We start from the raw sequence: 23411 nt of genomic DNA on the forward strand, positions 1-23411 counted from the left end.
GACAATTATGTTTATCCATATATGTGTATATGTACATCCATATATGTTCATGTTTATGTTTATCCTTTTACTAAGTAAGAAAGTGTCCAACATTTCCCTGACATGAAAAATGTCTCTCTTTCTCTGATTTGTATACGTATAATTTGAAAACATTTGTGTTTGAAGCTGATAAGCAGTGAAAGACCCAAACTCTCAGAGTACCACAGACAGGTAAATAAAGAGAGAAACATAGAGAGAGATGGCGTCTCAATAAATACCATTAAATGCACAGATTTTAAAAATATCTTTTGTCATATCCTATTTTTCATTACATTTTTCTCATTAATGTATTAAATTCCACTATTTTCCTTTGCTGTTTATTTTTTCCTAATTTAATTTATTCATTTATTTTGGATTTTGACAGTTTTGGTCTTCGATATTAGCCAACCAAAATTACGGTATCCGTTTTAAGTTTCTTTCCACCACTGAAAAATAAGCAGTCAAATTTTATGTAATTATCTCAAAATTTCGACTTAATATCTCAAAAATTCTTTAAAGGGAATTCTCAATTATGACTTATGAATAGTTATTTTTGTTTGTTTATTTTAGTGGCAGAAACAAGCGTCCATATAACACTGACCTCTGAGTGATATATATATATACACATACACATATATATACATATATGTATATATATATATGTGTATGTGTGTGTGTATATATATATATATATATATATATATATGGAGAGAGAGAGAGAGAGAATTCGACTGAATAAAGAAATACACAAAATAATTTTTTGACTAAGTACATATAATATAATAAATGTGTGCTGTAAAATTTTCCTGTATAGTTGTAATGACTGTTTTTCTTACCTATGTCCTACATGCCATGTGTTCTACGGTCAACTCGCGAGATCATCTGGCTCGCGGTGCTTTGGTTTGGCACGTGTGCTTTTTTTTTTTAAGTGCGGCTCTCAGCTGCCGAGGCGGATGATGATGATGGCGGAGCTGGTTCAGGGACAGGCCTCGGTGGCTCAGCCCGGAACGAAAGATGACTTCGCAGACACGATACGCCGGGTCCGACAGGTAAAATGCTTTTCAGCGAACACGGGAGAGACGCTTTCGCACCGCAGACAACGTGTTTGCGGGCGGAGCAGACCGAGACTTTGGTTGGGGCATCCCAGATCCTAAACTATAAACACCCCTTGTGCACACTGCGAGCTGGCAAGCTAACATTAAATAGCCGAGACGGCATAGCTGAGCGGACAGATTAGAGTTTATAGAGAGCAGAAAACGCTTTTATTCAGCGTCAACGCGGTGAAAACGACCCATAAAGACATGTTTGTCACAAGACACGACGGCTTATTGAGGTGTCGAAGTTTGTGCTACTTTAGGAAGTTAAGTGAGTCCACTGCAACCTGTTGTCAACTCTCAGAAGTTGCAGTTAGCTTGGCTTGCTAGCTGACTAACACAAGTTGGATACCCTGCAGCTCGACACCACGTGACCGAAGCTAACATTTAGTCAAGACTTGAAGCCCAATACGGCTAAACTCTCTCTGCGGGCTAACTTGTTAGATTACATTGTTAAGTTAGCTTCAGTGAGACAGCTTTAAAGAGGCATCATCAAAGCTTAGTAACTGAATGCATCACCAACGATTAAACTACCTCGTTTGTTACGGTTGTAATTTATTAACGCTTCCATGTGAAACGTGTGGCGTGTGTTGGACATAAAAACACAGGCGAGCAAGTTACTACAGCTCGTGTTAGCTAGCTAGCGTTTGTGGTAGTGTGTCCTCGCACGCAGCGTTGGAGTTAGGCCATGTAACGTAACGTCATCTGTTGAAATAAGCCCCCCTCCACTACTCCTGTTATGTACACTGGATTTTTCCACTGCTCCCTGAAAAATAATAATTAAAATAAAATGCAGTTTCGCCAGAGATGCTGTCTGGTGTCTTTTTGTGACCGTTGCAGACATGGTCACTGTAGCAAGCTATCAATAAGTTGATCACATGGAGCTTGCTCTCTGCTGCAGGCTTAACTATATCACTAAAAGCACTTATAGTGTGTAAACTGGACTTTACTCTATAGCTACTACTGTGCCCCCCTTCAACCCCCGTGAATTATAAACCCCACCTGAATATCTTAACCACTAAAGTTGTGTACTCAAATATGTGCAACTTCCACAGCAGCCTAATGCATTTTTTTTCTCAAAATATACTAATATAGGTCAATTTAATCTAGTTTGCAATGAGCCTACAAGAGCAAAAACATACTGAATGTATTTCACTGTCTCAGAGTGTGATTGTTTTCACATTATAACCAGTTCTTTGGGGGGGTGACTATGCATACAATTTAAAGTATACACACTTGTTGGTTTTCCCCTCAGAAATTTGCATTATCCTTTATATTTATAGAAATTTTTTTTTTTTTTTTAAGTACTTTAAACTTGAGTACATTTAGACACCACATACAACACAAATCAGATGAACCTGGATTACCCCTTTTTAAAGCTGCATAGACTTGTCGCACATTGCTTTGAAGCTGATGGCTGGTCAGTTGTAGACATTCCAGGCTCTGGTGCCTAGGTGACCCACTATCAGGTCACACGTCAGTCGGTTGCTTCAGTTGCTCATCTGGAAGTTGAGAACTGTTGATCTCGGGTCGCGCCCATTTCCCCCCCTTGCCCGCAGTTATTTTGCCCATAGTTGCTTCATCAAATCTTATGTCATTCACATTCTATAGTCTCTGGTCACCACATCACTGCAAATTACTTCCAGTGTGTACATAACTAAAGTTTGATGTGTGTTACAGAAGTTGACTAGAGCACTACGAAGTGCTTTTGGGGAGATGTTAATGTGACAGCAGCAGAAAGTAAAACAAACTAAATGCGCTTAAAGAAACACAGGATTTATTGGTGTTGTGGGGAAAAAGATGCAAAGTAATGTGCATTTTAATTGCATGATTTTTATAATGCTGTTAGTACAACTATGCTGTTAGTCATTTACTGTTAGCTTGTCACTTCTGGAGCTCCTTAGTCACATTGTCTCCCTGAAAAACATTTCCGTTGTGAAGGGTTTCCTTGTATTTCCATTGTTTATTCAACTTTCGTTGCCTGTGGACTTGGGCTTGAATGTGGCCAGTCAACTAGGGTCGTTGCCATAGTCAACATTAACATTACTACTTGGTTAAATGTACTATTGTTACTAGTACACCTTTGAGTGGCTTTGTAGCATAGAGGTCTGAATAGTCACCTCACAAGTGAGAAATCCTTGTGCTGATCCCAAGGTTTTGTCTCCTCATCCAATATAAAAACAAAAACAAAGAAAAAATCTGCCAGATGAAATGTATGGAGCTACCCACTGTGGAGCCCCCTTGTAAAAAGGAAGTAGCTAAAAGTAGCTTTTAGTATGTCCACATGCTGGTATATTGTTTTGCCAGTTCATGCTGTTGGCTGTGAAAATACAATTAAAATGCTTCTATAAGGTGTTATAGATGCATGCATACAAGTAATGGGCCACTTTAGACCTTTGCTAAGTGGGTTATCAGCAACAGGGCAATGTTATATCATGTACAATTTAGCTTTTGTGGATAGAAAAGAGATGTTGTCCTGAAACTAAAATAATAGGATTGTTTCCTTAAGGTGGTGTAGGTGCATAACGGATTAAAAAAATTGGTATTTTTTATCCCGTTGCTACATCGTTGCTCGGCAACTTTATGGCATCTTAAGCCTAGATTATACTCAGTTGCGGACATGGACAGCTGGGGACCCGATGGCAAAATAATCATTCCTGTTATACTTTGACATACACTTGAACTCCGCCACCTGGGGAGCCTACGTAGTTGGTGCATTGTAACGTAAATTCTCTGCGTGCGAGTTCACATGGGCAAAAGAAACCGGTTGGCACACGGACATCTACACGGGCCCTCGCGCTGGCAGTGCATTGATGAAATTTACATCACTAGTGGACTTGCAGACATGTAAAGTATAATTCCTGCTACGGCTGTTCAATATAACGATAAATATCGGATGACCACATGAAAACGTCTATCGATTCATATTACAGTATCATTTGTTTCGTGCTGTTGCAAAATGGTTTACGGCAATATGTTTTCATCGTTTTGATGGTCACTGTAGAATTAAAGTTCTCTCTTTCTCTTATATTTAATATAACCACACTATGGACGGACAAGCGACTGTTTTTATGCGTTGTCGTTAGCAACAACGCCGGTAAAACCATTGCGTGGCTCCACCATCCGCTTGTTTATTTTCCACATAAACCTTTCACAATAAAGCTGAAGATCCGCTTGAGATTTTTAAAAATAAACGGAATCACGTGAAATAGTATGCAGAGTGTTTACGGATGAGAAGCTAAAAAGAGCCGTCAGCTGCTAAAAAAAATAGACCTTAGAACACGACGTGTAATAAATACTGACAAAGAAAATTGTGGCCGTTTCAACTTGTGTAACACTCAACTCCAGGTACACGACGCACAGCTGAAAACACTTCACGCAAGTCAAGTTGCCCGAGATTCACCGAATTTACAGAAAATGTAAAATTTTTGTGATTTTTTTTATATATATATATATATATATCTCTCTCTCTCTCTCTCTCTCTCTCTCTCTCTCTCTCTCTCTCTCTCTCTCTCTCTCTCTCTCTCTCTCTCGTTGTTGGGACAATAAATGTGTTATATTGGGATATGACATTTTGGTCATATCGCACAACCCAAATTCCTGCTTTAGTATATTATTCATAACTGAATTTTTGGGAATATGAAAATGTTGTCATAAAAGAAATTATGTAATGGTTTGTTTTTTTTAAAATGTGTTACAGGTATATGAATGGAAAAACATTGGCCATTTTAGCTTATTGCCAGGTGGTTGCTAGGCAATTTGTTGATGTCATAAGATAATCTGTAGATAAAAACCTTCAGCTTAAGACATATCAAGTGTGGTTGCTCAACGCCACGTTTGGCACAGTTAAAGAGTCATTGGCACACAAAGAAACAATCACAGAGAGATTTCTTGTACTGTAGTGAGATTCCATTAATGTACAACAAGAGTTACCGGTTTGAAAATGTTACAACACCACTAGCAATGCAGCCAATGTCCCTCTAGGTTTCTGTGAACGAAAGTTGCAAATGATCCAGTGGAACTGAGTAAAATGTTGAAAACTGTGCATAACTGCACCAGTTAGCACTATTTGGATGTTTTGGTTTGTTTTAAAGGTGGATGCGTGTCACCATTTTCTCAATATAGTGGAACATAACCAAGCAACTGAGGCCATGTGCTAAGCTACACTAATCTGATCCTCTGTCTGTTTGCTAGAATGCACACGCCACAAAGTAACCCATATTTCAGGCACATTTAAAACACTTCAGTTTCATACAGCTCCTCAAATATACAGGAAATATTTAACTATTAGCATAGGACCACTATTTTGAAACCACAGACTAAATTATTGTCATCTTCCTGTTAGAATCCAGAAGTAGACTGTGTACATGTAGCTTAACAGATCTGAAAGAAAAGATTTGACTGTGTGATTAATGCAGAGCCATAAACAGTTGAATGAAGCACCAATAATCTGTCTGTCTCTGCCACGTTTTGTTTGTGGCTGGTCCTAAATTGCAGATTTGACTCGCTACACTAGTTCCCTTAAGTGGCACTACATATTCGACGGAAAAAGGAAGTCATCCCATCGTTTTGTTTTGTTTTTTTTATTTGGGCATCATGTGACATTGATGTGGGATTAGTGTTGTACCGTTTGTTCGTTTTGTTTTTTTCTTACTCTATTGTGTCGTTTAAGTTCCCTCTGATGCAGCTAAAGCCTAGTACCCGTTTCTCCCTGCTTGAGAGCAGCTGCTGAAAGTGACTGACATTTAAATCTTGGAGCCGAAATAGCTCAGCAGTACATTTCCTATTTTCTGCTTTTATTAAATGGTCTTGAGCCATAACAACAACAAATCACATTAAATTGCTAGTCTAATTCACCTCTGCAATAAGCCCCCTATTTGCCATTATCTCAGTGTTGTTAAGCCATTTTAATCCCTAAATAAGTATTTGACATTTAACACATTTTGTTTTTTATTAAAGTATGAAACCTGACTGACAGTAGCAGTTTTTCTTGTTTTGCATAGCTGCTCTGCAAAGGTTGCATTCAAGAAGTGAAACTATCCCGGAGGCCAGGCCAGGCTGCAGTGCTGTTTGCCTTGTGGCCTCACTGGACACAGAAGGCTTTCTGTTGATGAATATGAAGTGTGTACCCTTCAGTGAGCCACCATCCATGAGATGGCATGCCTGTCAACCTGTTGCATCATAGATGTAGATTTCTAGATTTGTTCAATGTCAGGGAGTCCAAAAGTAAAAAATGGGGGGCAAATGATAAATTAATCTACACCTCTGCCCACAGTTAAATCTTTTTTTTTTCCCCTCCTAACATTATTTAACTTGCACTAATTTGCTCTCCTGACCCACAGCTGCAGGTTAACAGCCATCCTTTACTGCTTCATGTGTCTTCATTAGCTATAGGACATCTCATCAGCTGTCATTGCAGCACTGGCTCAAGCCTCAAAATTTTTAAAATTCTTAAAACAAATTGACTGAATAGATGATCTCACTGGTTTGACTCTTGAGCTTTCCTGTTTGTGAATTCTTAACTGGTTGTTTTGTGAATGCCTGTGATCGTCGCTGTTTTCTCTTTGGGGCTGATTGTGATGATCCCTTTTGATTCTTTGACTCTTCTGTCAAACTTGCCAAGAGCCTTATTAAGACTTACTAAGAGAACTAACATTCATCGTTGGTTAAAAATACATTGATATTGGTTAATATTAGGGTTGTCAAAAAATGGATACTTGGATATTAATCAGTGCTAAAAATAAATATCAAATTAGCACTCTAATCAAATTAACAGGCTAATGTTGCGCAACATTAGCCATCTGCTATCATTAGTGTGGCTGTCAGCAGGCTATAGTTGGATTAAAGATGAATAATTACTGTAGAGTGAACAAGTCACAGATTTGAATATTGAGCTATGGAAGAGCCGGGCAGGTTTCAGGCAGTACAGAGCAGCAGGGGAACAGTAGCTTAACTGAGGAGAGTATCTGCAGTGTTGAACAAATTCGAGCAAAGGCAAATAGACGGATGTGGACGAGATGATAAACTTGAAGCTTTTCTACTTTTACAGTAAGGTTTGAGTCAGCTCCTGTATAAATGCAGCTTGTGGCAATTGCTGGTGTTTGCATTGCCTTAATTTTTGCTGGATAAATATTCAATTTTTTGAATTATGTAGTTATTTAGCAGTGTGCTAGTGGCGCTATGATGATGGCACCAGCTTCCTCAAACATCAGCAAAAGTAACCATGAGGGTGGCTAGACAAGCTTCAGTTAGAAGTTAGCCTTAGCCAAGCTAGCCATTTGTTAGTTACTTTATTCATATACAGCAGACTTATTAGTTGCCACATTGGTCAGCTTGTCACAAATTTAAAAAACTGTACAGGCAACTGCGTTGTTCTCTCTGGATATTTGCATAACATGTGTTTATTGGCTAACAGTGGATCTAGAGTACTTGAATGATCTAATCTGGCTGGCTAATGCTGGCTCTAGTGATTCAAAAATTAAATTTTAGCATGCCCAAAGCAACAGAGCCATAATTCAATATGCCAGTGCTTGACATCACCCCGTTCTACGTGAGCAAAAAGTGAGAATGTTGAGTGCCTGATTGGGAAATTGTAGTTCAGTGGTGGAAGTCTGTGGACAGCTTCAGACTGCCCACCAACCTGCAGAGAGCGTCTGATGTCAGAAAGGGGCAGTGTCAAAAATATTTGGTACGACCGATGTGTGGTACACTCTTGGTTATAGGTTTTGCATGGCTCATGTTCCTGCTAACTCCGCTGTCACTCCCTTCCCTATTTTGGCCCACTTATCAACCAGTTAGCAGTCTTCCACATGGGACATCATTGCAGCTGGGATGCTTCTAAATAAGTGAAGAATTTCTGCTTTTATTTGAAACTACATTTAGGTTAATGAAGAACTTTTAAAATGATTTCTCACAGTGAAAGTTACTAAAATACAAAGTTAGGATTTTGTAGAGATGTGTTTTTGAAGAGCTCAGCCTCTCTCCATGCGGAAAAAAACATCAGCTGAGAAGAAAAGAGACTTAAAAATTAAACCAAATGTTGATGTGCATTTCACATTTCAATTTCTTTTTAATACAGACTTGATCAAATTTGTTTTTATGTTGTTACACATGTACTTAAATGCCACAGCACCATAGAAATAACAACCCCACACCTGCTTCCCTTTATGCCTCCTTATTTCCATTGCAGGCCTCTCACTTCATGAAGTAGATAATTGTCCCTGAAGGTGATGGGAAACTCTAATTTCCATCGCTATATTTTCATATCGGGGAAGAAATTCCAGTCAGGCGCATATGTCAATTCAGTGTAATTTTCTGTAATGCAATACTTTTGTATGGAAGGAGAGGTTGCAGAAATAATGGGGGAATGGAAGTGCAGCCGGTGCTCACAAGAAGATTTAAATGTCGATCATTGCAAGCATCTAATTTTAGGCAAGTGGCTGATTTGGAAATAGCTATAAATCAGTTTTTAGTTGAGCTTTAAAGCAAATAACTGCACTCTTCTTGTACTTTCAAGATGGGCTTGAACACTTTCCATCACTACAAGAAAACGGAGTAGTGAAACAAATGTTGCGTTGCTAACCTGGAGTGCTGAGCCTTACAGCTTGTTTGGTAACAAGTTAAAAACGAGTGCTGGTCAAAGCTGAGCGTATTGTTTCGTTATGTTTTGGGGGGGTTTTTTGTTTTGTTTTTTTGGTTATCCTGTGCTATATTTATTTGCCATATATCCCTGAATTATATTATACTTTAAAGAAACTGAATCAATAAATATAAAAGTTGAATATGCAGCTGTTTGGTGCTAGTCGCATGATTTGTGTGTGGAGGATATTGTGGTGTCCATTAACAGTTTTCCCCAACAGTCTTCCAATTTTGGAGATCGGTAGCAAACTAAAGCACCATGTTGTCATGCAGTTAGCTTTCATTTTAGCAGTTCCTAGCAGAAATGTGCTGCCACCATGAGTAAAGGGTAAAAGTTGTCTCTATGTTTAAGCCTATTTAATTGTTTTATATAGATTTTGATTCCACTTTACTTGAGCTTACTGTTGCACAGTGGTGTCGCCTTCATACCATCAGCCATGTATGACAAATAACCAAGAGCATAAACTGACCCCTTTCATGGTGTCCTCGTCTCTCTTAAGGTTATAAACCTTGTTTGGGCTCCAAAAAGGTTCTGCGGTGGTCCTGCGCGCAGCCAATGACGGCTTTGTACTTCTATCTGTTGTAGCTGTTTACTGTCACCAGGAGGCAGTGTCACAAACACCTGGTCAGCGAGCTATTCTTACTTGTGGTTAGTGCTGGGCGATATGACGATATATATCGTGTGGACGATAGAAAAGTGTCTATCGTGCCATTTGTCTTCTATCGTTTCTAACCCTAATTTTATGAATTATTCCATAAAATATATCATTAACCCTTTACAACCGGTCGGAGCAGGCACACTCTGTTTTGCCTAACTATTTTTAAATCCCTGTAGAACTGTAACCATGTAAGGTAGCGCAATAATTTTTTTTTTTTTTGCATATGAAACCGTAGGAGTTGTACTTGCATCTTATTCCATTAGCTTGCCCGAGGTCACGGTTTCCTTCCAGCTTTGCAAAAATTGCATAAAAAGCACTTCCAGCAACAAAAACATAATATTCCAGACTTGCAGCAACAAAAACATAATATTCCAGAAACACGCTTTGCCGATCCGATCAGCTGTTCATAGCACTTCCTACGTTAGAATATAAGTCAGTGCGAACTATCGCATGTCCGCCATTACCCGTCCGAAACCGGAAGTGATGTCATTTTCGCGGAAAATGTAGTTTTTTTTACTTTCAAAGCCTATGTTGGCATAAAGTCATGTATGACTTTATGCTTTTCTGTATCGCTTCTGGGATGCTTAGAAGTCAAATTACACTGTTGGAAATAGTTTATTTTGATGCACATGCTGTTTTTTTGCAAATTTGCATTATAATATTTATTTTCATTTTTCCTGTAGTATATAAAAATTAGTGTATCTCAAACATAAAAATATGACGACACTCAAAATAAATTTCTCGTGGTTCGAAACTATTTTGTGCAACTTTTTTGTATTTACAGTTTTGAGGGATAAGCCTCTTAAATTTCTCTAACTAGAAATATACAGTTAAGCCCATAATTATTCATACCCCTGCCAAATATTGACTTAAAGTTACTTTTGTTCAATATGCAAGTTCTTTTTTGAGCAGAAATGACACAGGTGTCTCCCTAAAGATAATAAGACGATGTACAAGAGGCATCATTGTGGAAAAAAATATTTCTCAGGTTTTATTTATATTTTAGCAAAAAGTATCATGTCCAGAATTATTCATACCCTTCTCAATAATCAATAGAAAAAAGCCTTTATTGGCTATTACAGCAATCAAACGCTTCCTATAATTGCAGACCAGCTTTCTGCATGTCTCCACAGGCATTTTTGCCCATTCATCTTTAGCAATGAGCTCCAAATCTTTCAGGTTGGAGGGTCTTCTTGCCATCACCCTGATCTTTAGCTCCCTCCACAGATTCTCAATTGGATTCAAGTCAGGACTCTGGCTAGGCCACTGCAAAACGTTACTGGTGTTGTCTGCTAACCATTTCTTCACCACGTTTGCTGTATGTTTTGGGTTATTGTCGTGCTAAAATGTCCACTGGTTCCCAAGGCCAAGTTTTTCTGCAGACTGCCTGATGTTGTTGTTGAGAATCTTCATGTATTGCTCTTTTTTCATGGTGCTGTTTACTGTGATTAGGTTCCATGGTCCATTGGCTAAAAAACACCCCCAAAGCATTAGGTTCCCACCACCATGTTTGACAGTGGGGATGGTGTTCTTTGGGTTGAAGGCTTCTCCATTTTTATGCCAAATGATCACAATGATGCCAACATCATTGTGACCAAATAATTCAATTTTTGTTTCATCTGACCATAACACTAAAGACCAGAAACCTTCTTCTTTGTCCAGATGAGCATTTGCAAAGGCCAAACGAGCTTTTGCATGCCTTAGAAGTGCCTGGAGAAGTGGTGTTTTCCTTGGTCTGCATCCGTGGAACCCAACAGTGTCTGTTGGACTGTCTGGTTTGAGACATTGCCACCAGCAGAGCCCAGATTCACCAGAATGGCCTTGGTGGTGATCCTTGGATTCTTTTTCACCTCTCTCACTATTCTCCTGGCCAGCACAGGTGTCACTTTTGGCTTCCGACAACGTCCTCTGAGATTTTCCACAGTGCGGAACATCTTGTATTTTTTAATAATACTTTGCACTGTGGCCACTGGAACTTGAAAACATTTGGATATGGCCTTGTAGCCCATTCCTCACTTGTGAGCAGCCACAATGCACAGCTGCAGGTCCTCACTGAGTTCCTTTGTCTTAGCCATGACTGTCCACAGACCACCTGCAGAGAGCTGCTGTTTTTCACCTGTTGAGTTGATCAAAACAGCTATTTCCAATTAATCAGGGTAATTAGGATGCTTTAGAACAGCTTTGACTATTTGGAATGGTATGGAACTTTGGATTTTCCCAGAGACTGTGACAGTTTGTAAAGGGTATGAATAATTCTGGACATGATACTTTTTGCTCAAATGTAAATAAAAGCTGAGAAATATTTTTTTTCCACAATGATGCGTCTTGTACATCATCTTATTATCTTTTGTGAGACGCCTGTGTCATTTCCAGTCAAAAAATAACTTGCTAGTTGAATAAAAGTAACTTTAAGTCAAAATTTGCCAGGGGTATGAATAATTTTGGGCTTAACTGTATGTAACAAAACAAAAACAATTTTAAATTTTTTTGTAGTTTATTGCACTTTTTTGCAATTTATGTAGTTACTATGGACTTAATGCATACATATTATTAAAATTTGGGCTATAATGGTTGTATTGATGTATAGCAACTTGAAATGCTCCCACAAATGGCACTACAGCATGTAAAATGTAAAGATAAGCTCTGGCGGACTTGGTTCTATGGTAGGTCTTAAAGGGTTAAATAGCCTGTGGCAAATATATTAGTGTTGTCTTCTCACTATACATACTCTTAACTTTATGCAAGAGAAAATAAAGTATTAAAAAAATGATATTTTTCGCAAAGAAACGCCGTCTTGTGGTTTTGTGACATGGTGCTGCTTTACGTGCACCCGGATTTGCAACATGCTTTACGGTAACTCAAAACAAAGACTGCACCCTCTCCACTCGCTGTTTACAGACTGCATACTTTCCAGATGACCACAGGTCAGGTGGTATATCGTGATATATATCGTTATCGTGATATAAAATAATTCATATTGTGATAAATATTTTTTCCATATCGCCCAGCACTACTTGTGGTGGTGTTGGTCCGCCAGCTAGCCACAGAGAAGAGGGAAGTTACAACATACGAAGAGCTGAAGTGAAACAGTATTGAGCAATGACGTGTGCTTGTCAATGCTGTATTATTTTTGATCTTCGATGGGTTTTTTGGAAGTGCAGTTGGACCAGCAGCTGACCAAAATTGCCTGACATTTATGCTGGCTGTCAGGCCGCCGGTTAAGTGAACCCTGCGTTGTATATAATTGCAGTGAAACTGTATTGCTGTTTGCTTTTTGGTTTAGTCACCGTGTTTTACATAAAGTAAGTCCTTTAATTGCTAACTGGCCCTTTGAAAGAGATTCAAGTTTCAGCCAACGAAAAGCATCAAAGTCATAACAAATGTTTTAAAGAGCAAACCAACAAATCAAGTCATATTTTGTTGTTGCATAATTTAGGGCTTTTACAAGAAAATGCAATTGTGATGGTAAAGGTTTCGGCCTAGACTTATTTTTCTTTGTCTTCTCAGTTTGCATATTTGCAAAACCTTCCACTGCTTCTCCAAACAGGATTGAGCCTCCGCTCCAAGGACCTGGGAGTCTTTGTCAGTGTTTTAGGTAGTTGTTGTGACATATCTTGTCAGTTGTGATATTGCAATGTACTCTGATCTTTATGATTTATTGATGAAAGCTTGAAAACCTTAGCCAGTGAGAAGCAGAATATGACAGACGTTTCCAGGAAAGCATCACCATTGATCAGTCGTTTGAATACATATACTGTCGCAGATTGCAGCTGTCAAATAGATAACACCCTAGAGAGACCAAACTTTGCTCCAGAGCTGATGCTTTAAATCAGGCGAGAAGGAGAAACGAGGTGTCACATTTATAAAAGGTTGCCCAAGATTATGTGTTGGAAAGGAAGTGTATCATCATGTATCTGTTTTGTCCGCAGATGACAGCCAAGATGGGAGGAGACCAGATGCCCAATATGAACAGTTCATCTCCAGTCTTGGACCCCTCCATGTATGGCTTTGGAGGCCAGAAACGTTCACTAGACAATGGAGGTGAGTCTTGAGGATATATACGCGCACACGCCACATATTTTATAACATACGTGCTCACTGGCCCCTTTGTTAGGTACACTTTGGAACCACTTTTGACTTCAGAACTGCCATAATCCGTCATGGCAGAGATGCAACGTTACTGAAAACATTCCTCAGAGATTTTGGTCCATACTGACATGATGGCCACTCACAGCTGCTGCAGATTTGTCATCTGCACATCCATCAACTGACACCACATCCCAAAGGTCCTCTGAGATCTGGTAGCTGAAGAAGTAGTGAATTGAAGAAGCAACCACTTTATTTGGGGGGGAAAAAAACAAACACAAAAATGCAAGAATATCCCAGTTTTACACTAGCACATGAACGCAGCTTACATTTGTGGATCTATGCAACCCCCACATGGGCATATGACATCTGTGTCTATCAGGCAATTCGTGCGCACACATTTACGGTTTTGTAAGTGAGGGAGTGTATTTTTAAACATTTGTATACAGACAAAGCTTTTTGAAAGGGAGAACTTGTCTAATTTGTGAACTTAATAAATTGTGCGTAATGATCAGTATTTATTCCAGTGTGGATTGAAGCACGTGCTTGCGAGTCCTCAAAAGTTACGCACATCACTGCACACGTTAGTAAATCCTAATTTATGCTTGTGGATCGTACCGTACCTTTGGAGGCCCATTTGCATCTAGGTGCATTTGAACATATGTACCTACCAAAATGGCCAGCGAGTGTATAGTTCATATGTTGGCAGCATAAAATTCACAGACATGTTTTCTGGTTCTGCAGCTTCTCTTGCATAATGTTTACACGGGCATTCTGCTGCATGAAAACGAGACGCGTTTATCACTATTGAAGAGCGATTTTCAAAATCTGGGATATAGAGCCACAGCAGGCGTGGTGTTGATAACCAAAGGAAAACATGCAGTGAAATTAAACTGATGTAGGGAAGTTTGTTTTGGGTGTTGTCCCTTTTCCTCACTGAACTTAATCTTGGCTCTGTTTTATTATTAATGATTAATAAAAATGGTTGACATGACACATTGCTCTTTGCCTTTTTAGCTTGCAAGGGTTTGTGCAACTGTTTCATACTGGGCTCCACAGAGTTTAGCCAACAAACTTCATTATCCAATCAGAAGGAGAAAATGAGGCATCGCCTTTTGGCGTTACTTTTCAACAAAAAGCTGTGGCAGCAATTGCTAGAAGCAGTTAATGGCTGTTTATAACAGTTCAAGTGCACCGGTGGCCACATGCCATGCCTTGTGCTTGTGATTATTTTTTTTCATCTCTTGCTTAAGATGGAGGGAAAACAACATTTTTTGAGTTATTTGGTGATTGGATAACTTGGACAATTTGCATCAGTAATCGTGATCCTTTTTCAGGCTTTGGCACAGAAGAAATATTTGTTTTTACTCTTGCCTCTAGAGCTCTGGCTAATTGACTGTTTTTCCGCAACTTAGAAAATGTACAGTGAAAGCATCACGAGACCTGCTCTGTTATAAATAAACAGACGTGTGGACAGCAAATTGGAGATCTGAAACCAGATTACGCTAAAGCTTTCAGACATTTTCATGTAAAAGCAGCTGAATTTGGTCATGTTAAATAAGGAGTTATTAATTTAATTGCAATAAATGACTGTAGTCTTTTCTTTCTAAACTCTGAGTGACTCTCATTCAGTCACTTTTCAGTATTCACGGTTCTGTGTAGAAGTTGCCAAACTGTCTGTGTACATTTCATCTGTGTAGGAGGAACTGTTGTAATCTGAAGTGTTTTTGTGTCTGCTTGGATCTGACACTGCAGTGTCGTGATTTTTATTTTTAACAACAACAAAACATTGCAGTTTTCTATGCCTTGCACACAAAACAAAGATTTGATCTTTTTCATATCCCCGAAGTGGAAACGCGAGACACTTATCCTGTCGTCTTATCTCGTCAGTTGTTTGTATGATAGTTCCACCCTGAATGAATGGATAAGAAAATTGTATGCAATTCTGGTTTAGGTTTATTTGCTACTGTTATTGTTTGGATCGCTGTGTGCTCAGCTTTTTCTCAGTCAAGGTTTTTCTTGCAGTCTGGAGGGGAAATAACAGAAATTGTATCTGTGTATCACTGCAGTTAATTATCAAACAAGTACACAGGTACTCGAGGCATTCAGACTTTATCATCCAGCCTCGTCCTCGTACGATTGAGACACAGACCTTCCTCGTTTATATTCATAGCGGTCCCATTCTTAAGCGTTAACCCCAGTGCTTTTCCAGAAGAAGTGAAATCAGTGCAAACAGCCATAAAATTGATTGAACCCACGAGATATCAACTCAGGTGTTCACGTCCATGACAGCACATCCTCCACTGACCCTGCAGGACCCTTGCTTGGTGCTACCTGTCAAAATTCAATTCAGGACCAGCAGTCACTGACCCGGCTGCTGCCTCTCTCTTTCTGAGCGGCTCTGATTGAAACACTCACTCATACACTCGCAGGCCTGATTTCCATGCTGGTGAAAGCCCCCTGCTGCAGGTCAGACACAAACATGAAGGATTGGCAGAGCCGTCCCCTCCACCACTGACTCGTTCTTTCTCATTTTGCTGCTTCGCTGGCGATCACTTCAGCAGATATTTGTGGTGCATCTGCTGTATTTTAAACCATGATCTCAGATTATTTGTCACATGTTAATTGGTGTGCTTTCCCCTCTTTTTCTCTCAGTGGGGAACCATCTCAGTGCAATGGTACATCAAAGGTAAGCAGAAAACGCCTGAATATGTCCTGAGTTCATAGAAGTGCACTGTTTCAATATCAGTTTATTTTCTCATACAAGCACATGCATGTCTGTGGTTCACAGTATGACGTGTTGTTGTGACATCAAAGATGAATATGAACCCAGTTTTACATGGTTATAAAGTTTTTGCTGCTTTTGCATTTAAGTACTTTTGCTATAGTTTAACAGTAAATTAAATTAGAAAAACGTAAAGCAATTTTAATGTGGACTTGTGCTTATCTCATCATACAAATATTAATATAGTGGTGGATGATCACATTAAATGGGGTGGAAGTCTAAAATGATGTGGTAAACTTATCTCAGTGAGTCAAAAGCTCAGGCTTATTAGCTTTTCTTTCCTACTCTTGGCTCTGTATGTAATCAGTGTGAGCAGATATTCCCTAGTATGGTCATCTCAGCCCCCTGCTGATTTGGCTGCAACCACAGAAGCCCCACACACCTGCTGTTCAAACCCTCTGTTTATGAGCGACAGCCATTCACAATAAAGTTAGCCGAGTAGAAGAGTAAAGGAGCTAAAACAATTTGTTTCTGACTGTGGGCGGACACCAAGCCTTCGTAATAATATTTTAAACTGTTAGTCATGCAAAGCTATTAATGTCCAAGAATAAAAAAAAATATGGTACTCAAATTGATTCTCATAGGTCAAAGCAAACCGTTTGGTTCAAATTGCAACTTCCTCACAATGTTATAGCGTCAAACAAAATAAAAAGAAAAGAAATTATGTGCCCTGTGATGGACTCGCAGGATGTGCCCCAAATTTCAGAAGTTATTCTGTTGATTGTATAGAAAATGGTCATTAGTTGTACTCCCAATAATTTCAGCATTATTTCTTTTGATGTGTACAAGATGTCTCTGGCAGGCAGGCAGAATATTGATCATGTACCAATTTCTCTCAGGGCTTTTACAACAGAAGATTTCAAAGTGCCTGATAAGATGGTGGGATTCAGTAAGTAGCCTAACATTTGCTCTGTAATCATCAGTATTGACATTCTGCTCAGTTTTTGGGTCAAAGCACTGGGCCTCAATCTAAATTGTGGGATGGGGGAGAAAAGTTAAATACTGAAATTTCTCTCTTTTTTGCTCAGTCATTGGAAAAGGAGGCGAGCAGATCTCAAGAATTCAGCAGGAATCAGGTTGTAAGATCCAGATTGCTTCAGGTAAGTCCAGTTTAAGCATAAAGATAAACATAAGATAAAAACATGGTGGCAGTGAGGTCTTTCAAGGTGGCAAAACAAATGTATAACACATAACATGGTCACTTTTCATTTTGTATTTAGTAAGTCTTTAAATACTGTGCTGTGTGCGTTACTCACTTTTATTGTGTGCAGCAATAAAAGATGATGGTGAATGTTGTTTCCTCTGAGGGTCAAACTGTGGATGGAAAGACAATTGATATAAATTAAATGTTGACGAGGCGAAACAGCATTAAAAAAGCCCAAGATGAAAACGTAATTTATTGTATATTTATAATATACAATATAATATATTTCAAACTCTCATCTTCTGTTTTATTTGGTCTTGTTTTGGTGACACATCGGGTTTCTCCAAAGCTTCAGCCTTTCATTAATATTTTTTTCTTTTAAGTCTGAGCAAACTTGCTAATTTTTGATGATTGTATTTTAAAGATACAATTTAATAATAATGGATTGCATTTATATAGCGCTTTTCGGGACCCCTCAAAGCGCTTTACAATACCACTATTCATTCACTCTCACATTCATACACCGGTGAAGGCAAGCTACAGTTGTAGCCACAGCTGCCCTGGGGCAGACTGACAGAGGCGAGGCTGCCATGTCGCGCCATCGGCCCCTCTGGCCAACACCAGTAGGCGGTAGGTGAAGTGTCTTGCCCAAGGACACAACGACCGAGAGTGTCCGAGCCGGGGCTCGAACTGGAAACCTTCCGATTACAAGACGAACACCCAAGTCTTGAGCCACGATCGCCCCGAATTTAAGCTAGCAGAATCCTCGTGTCTCTGTGTGTATGCACGGCCAGAGGCCGATCTGCATTTGCAGCATACCAGCAGATTAAGAAAATAGTGAATTCAGGATTTTTGTATAGAATATTTACCTGAACTGTTTGGTGGGTTGGTTTGTTTTTGTCATGCTTTAAGTTTGCATGAGCAAGCTTGTACTTTTGTGGACTTAAAGTATGATGTGATAAGATCAATTACTAAGTTTTCTGCTAAGGCTAGCAAACTTGGTTAGCAAGCTGCATTCACAAACTATAGCTGAAGCTGACATGCCTGCTAATTAGTGCAAAGTCAAAGACCAATAAAATATTAGAAACACTCAAATCCTGGAGCACAGACTTCCTGGATGTCTGTTCCACACTTCAGGCTAGATTTCACTGTCAGATTCCAGATAGTGAAAGTTGGACTCGGCAGATAATGGCCTTTAACATTAATAGCATTTAGGGAAGGGGGAAAAAGTCTAAATGCAGGGGGGTTTTTTTGTTTTGTTTTTTTGTTTTATACCAGGTTGTAACCTATTTCATAACATAAGAGCCAGTCGCAAGTGGACTTTACACTTTAGAGGACCTGCAGTTTGTAGCACTTGGCATTTTTATTTTCCAGCTTCTGTCTGTGGCTCTCTTCTTTGTTCTGCCATTCATTTATTCTTTTTCTTTGAGCCTAGTACAGAGGGTTTGGGGGTTTTGTTTTGTTTTTTACTCCCCACTCAAACTAAATTAACAAAACCGAGGATTGTCTTCACATAGTTTGCCCAACATTGGTTCCAGTGTTACTCACACAACTATCAGCACTGTTTGTGGCACATGCAGTGTTCGCCACATCTCAGGCTGTGGTTTGTTATCATGTTAAGTTGCAAGTTTGCGAAATATGTTGCTGAAAAATGAAACTCGATGCAATGCATTCATTTTTTTATTGCATGAAACTGAAACTTGTAAATGCAAAGATTTATTTTTTTTAGTGATGAGTTTCTTTAATTTTCTGTTTTCTTGCAGACAGTGGAGGCATGCTGGACAGACCCTGCACACTGACTGGCAGTCCAGAGAACATAGAGTAAGTCCCACATTAACTTGACAGATTAACTGGAACTCCACATGTCATTAGGAAAGTGTGCCCTTTTGTCATTCAGGGCATGAACTCCAGTCTCTTTTCACTTGAAGTCCTGATCAGTCAATGAATCACCTGAGCTCATCTTTCACAATTTCAAAGCGTTTTCTTTTGGGGGGGGGTTGTGCAGGTTGTGCAGGTTGTAGTGACAAATCCCTTTTCTTGCTCTTGGCTCATCCCTCCAGGCAAGCAAAGAGGCTTCTGTGCGAGATTATCGAGCAGTGTCGGTATGGTCCAGGCTTCCACAATGAGATGGATGGCAACAGTTCCATTCAGCAGATCCTGATCCCTGCAAACAAAGTCGGCCTGGTGATTGGAAAAGGAGGAGAGACCATTAAACAACTGCAGGTCTGCGAGTAGGCTGCACTGATAACACAACACATGCACTACAGTAGAAATGAACCATGGTGATGACCTGGTTTTTTAACTTTGTGTTATTATTGCAACATTTTGCATACAGATTGTAGGACTATAAAGATTGTGCAAATGGAGAGAATAAGTTTGGTATTTAGCAACTGTGGCATTGTCTCTAATCAAACTGGGGATGTTGAGAGAGAGAGAGAGAGAGAGAGACTGTAATTGAAAATATGCCTTGAAGTGGTAACTGTCTGCTTTATCTGAGAGAGTTCTGTAAAAATGACACTAAAAACACAAAGGCATCCTCTAAAAGAGGTCTGAGAAAGAAGGAAGCAGCTCTAGTTTTACATTATCCACTGAGTAACAAACTTGAGTACGTGTTTAAGGTTGTAGCTCTTTAAAAAAAGATCAAATTAAGGCGGTTAAGTTGAAATTGATTTCTTTAGACTAGTTCATTTGGGACAAACTTAAGGTTTGTGTGATTCTTCATCAAGCATTTAGGAATGAGTAAAGTGTTTGACCTGTCCAGTAGAAACTATGACCCAAACTGAAATCAGCTGCACTGTGTTTCAAGCATTAATCACTGGAGTAAGAATAAAATTGTAACAATTGGAGGCCCCTTTAAAACATTTTTTTAAGGGGCCTGTTTCAGTACCAGTGTGTGTTTTGAGCCTTGTTGTCAAATGCAGTGGTCTGATTGGTCAGATATCTTTATTCACATGTAAAAAAACAAAAACAAAACAAAAACAAACAAACAAAAAAAACAAGCTTGATTCAAAAGCGAAAGTACATGGTTTGTGTGAACAGCTGCATTCAGAATGGTTTAGTTTTTGTTTTGTTTGTTTTTAACAACAAAAAAATATCCTGTTCTTTGAGATGTGCTAGAATCTCCTCCTTTTTGGAGCGAGTAGTATTTTGGGCCCCAGGTAACTCTTCTGAGGTTGTTTCTTCTTCTGTCTGATTGTACCCCTGCAGGAGAGAACAGGAGTGCAGATGATAATGATTCAGGATGACCCCATGCCCACTGGAGCAGACAAGCCCCTGAGAATCACTGGGGATCCCCACAAAGTGCAGGTCAGTCTCAGAAGTGCTCAGTGTGTGCCACTATCTGTCCTGTTTACACTCAATTTTACACATTTTATGCCTTCAGCCTTCAACTCAAACGTTTTATTTCAAAACTTTTTATTTTTTTGAGGAGCGGGTCAGTCCGACTTGGCTTTGTTTCACATGCAGGATTGTTTACCCAGTACTTTGAATTTTCTTTTTAGCAAGCCCGTGAACTTGTGGTGAAGCTCATCCGGGACAAAGACCAAGGGGACTACAGAGCTGGCAGGGCAGATTTTGGCTCCAAAATGGGTGGAAGCAGTCTGGACGTGAGAGCCTTTTTCTCTGCTTTTCAGCTTCGGGACAGCCAGCTAAATTTGTTCAGCGTAAATTTAAGCTTTCTTTATTTTCCCTTGTTTTTGTCAACACAGGTGGTTGTGCCTAGATTTGCTGTTGGCATCATCATTGGCAGGAATGGCGAGATGATCAAGAAGATTCAGAATGATGCTGGGGTCAGGATCCAGTTCAAGCAAGGTAAAGAGGATTGAACAAGGCCTCATTTTGGCCATTTTCTGCCTAATACGATTGGGTCTAGATTAATTACATCACATACAAGGGAGTAGCTGATGTGCAACTCTGGTATTTTAATATTTAAGCTGTCATAAAATAAGTCACAAATGGTGACGGCGGTGAGAGATTAAAGTGGTTTTCTAGCAAAGTGCTGTCATCATTTGTAGTTAATGTACTAACTGTAGAGTAAGAGGTCAAGAAAGCCCTTAAAATCTGACATGAACGACACACAAAATATGGATTTAGTACAACCACAGGCTCTTGAGTGTCTTTGCAAGTGCTTGAAATCAAATTTTTGTACTTTATTATAATAATTTTACATTTGTAAAGTCGTAAACTTGTACATTTTGGTCCTTATCAGCCTACCTGCATGTAAAAGATGACAGAATTATAGTTGTAGTGGTGAAGTACTTTACAATCAGTCACAGAAAAGCTTGTTCTGAATTAGCCCAGCTCTCAGTAGCTATTCATTCAGAAGTCATTACTGTTTTGTTTGACATCTGTTGCCTGGAGTGCGTGCGTAGTTGGTGCATTTTAATGTAAATTCTCTGGAGACGTGTCCACATAGTCAGGAAAAAAACAGGCAGCCACTAAAGTTAGAAACATGTCACCTATATTTTTCTTAATTTAAGTCTTCATGCAGTTTAAGCTTCTGTAAAATAACTTTTCCTCCCTTGACTGTCGTTGTTCAGATGACGGTATCAGCCCTGACCGTGTAGCTCAGGTGATGGGACAGCCCGACCACTGTCATCATGCGGTCCACCTCATCAATGAACTCGTTCAGACAGCTCAGGTATGTGCTTCTTAGTCCCCATGTAGTTGCATCTGTTCACGCAAAGTTGGCTTTAAATATTTAATTAGACAATTCATTTATGAATAAACAATTTTTAAAGGAAATTTGGAGACCACCAAAAAAAAATGTCCATCAGAGCAATCGCTCATATGCAGGGATTTTATTTTTTCCTGACCTCCAACAATCTGTCAAGTTCTTTTGTCTCTTTATTATAATGACCTTTCTCCTGTCTCCTCCTGACAGGAGCGAGATGGATTTGGCGGGGTAATGGGACGTCGAGGGCGAGGTGACTGTAACGTGGGAGGGCCTGGAGGTCTGCAAGAGATGACATATGCAGTACCAGCTGATAAGTGTGGCCTGGTGATTGGCAAAGGTAAGGAAAACGTTCTGGAGATATTTAAACACAGAGTTTTTTCTTTTAAATATCACTAACACTTAAGCACAAGATGCTGTTTGTTGTATTTGTTTGAGCTGATGTTGCATAAGCCTGACTAAAATGAGCAGACTTGATAAGAGTATCCAGCTCAGCAGATTGCCGTTTCCATTTTAATAACTGCCGTTTGGTGTCCTGCCTCTGAGAGAGACTGATGAGGAGAGGAGGGGGTGAGTGACCACCCTCCTATTCTCCCTCCAAGGCTCATGTATACAGCACAAGTGGCATTCATTGGCTTCACTAAGGGCTTAATGACGGGGATAATGCGTGTAATGTGACATTAATTGTTAAAGGTGCATAATAACAGCCCTCAATCATGTGGAAGGCTGCCTGGCATCTAATGAGGGTCTTTCAGCCCAATAGAGTGCAGCGAGGGAATGAATAGGAGGAATTAGCTTATTGGCTATTCATGCCCACTCTATTGCCAGCTATTTAAAAGTCATTGACCATTGCATTGGAAGGAGCTGTGTGTGTGTGTTGTATGCTAGGATGGATGCTGCCTTAGTGTGTGTGTGTGTGTCTGTGTGGGGAAGGGCGGGTCAAAGGGGGCCTCTTTACCTAAGATAAAAACATGGCAATAGAAATGTCAAGTGGCTTTTGTGCATGTAGTGGGGCGAGGGAAACAAATAAACCTGGGCGTTGCGTCCCCCTCTCTGTGCATTAGCATATGAAGTGGGCCAATATGGTGGAGATGGCGGTGGGTCTGGGTGCTGTCAGGCATCCCTTAAAGGATGCAGTGATTAATATCTTTACGATACCATATGCAGCTCATTGCCCCTCTGTTCTGACCTCATACACACCGCCACACCGAGCTTGACGAATCAAGCCACCCACCAACCTACTCAGACTTTACCAGAGCCGTGAAGTTAGTGCAAAACACATAACCAGCATGACAAAGTATATATCAGTATATCC

The 23411-nt window shown here is 39.7% G+C and overlaps 1 protein-coding gene across 1 annotated transcript in view; it reads left to right on the forward strand.

Moving 5' to 3' along the window:
- Positions 1 to 916: 916 nt before the first annotated feature.
- Positions 917 to 23411, forward strand: part of fubp3 (far upstream element (FUSE) binding protein 3) — a 30026-nt gene continuing 7531 nt past the window's right edge. Inside the window, exons 1-12 of the mRNA XM_005470359.3 lie at positions 917 to 1067; positions 13339 to 13450; positions 16151 to 16184; positions 17120 to 17169; positions 17309 to 17380; positions 19188 to 19245; positions 19485 to 19647; positions 20632 to 20730; positions 20925 to 21029; positions 21132 to 21234; positions 21963 to 22063; positions 22307 to 22436. Of these exons, the coding sequence (XP_005470416.1) occupies positions 972 to 1067; positions 13339 to 13450; positions 16151 to 16184; positions 17120 to 17169; positions 17309 to 17380; positions 19188 to 19245; positions 19485 to 19647; positions 20632 to 20730; positions 20925 to 21029; positions 21132 to 21234; positions 21963 to 22063; positions 22307 to 22436 (1123 nt within the window). The 5' untranslated portion in view covers positions 917 to 971. The remainder of the gene's footprint in view (positions 1068 to 13338; positions 13451 to 16150; positions 16185 to 17119; positions 17170 to 17308; positions 17381 to 19187; positions 19246 to 19484; positions 19648 to 20631; positions 20731 to 20924; positions 21030 to 21131; positions 21235 to 21962; positions 22064 to 22306; positions 22437 to 23411) is intronic.

This window comes from Oreochromis niloticus, linkage group LG7 (assembly GCF_001858045.2).
Source record: "Oreochromis niloticus isolate F11D_XX linkage group LG7, O_niloticus_UMD_NMBU, whole genome shotgun sequence".
Lineage (NCBI taxonomy): Eukaryota > Metazoa > Chordata > Actinopteri > Cichliformes > Cichlidae > Oreochromis > Oreochromis niloticus.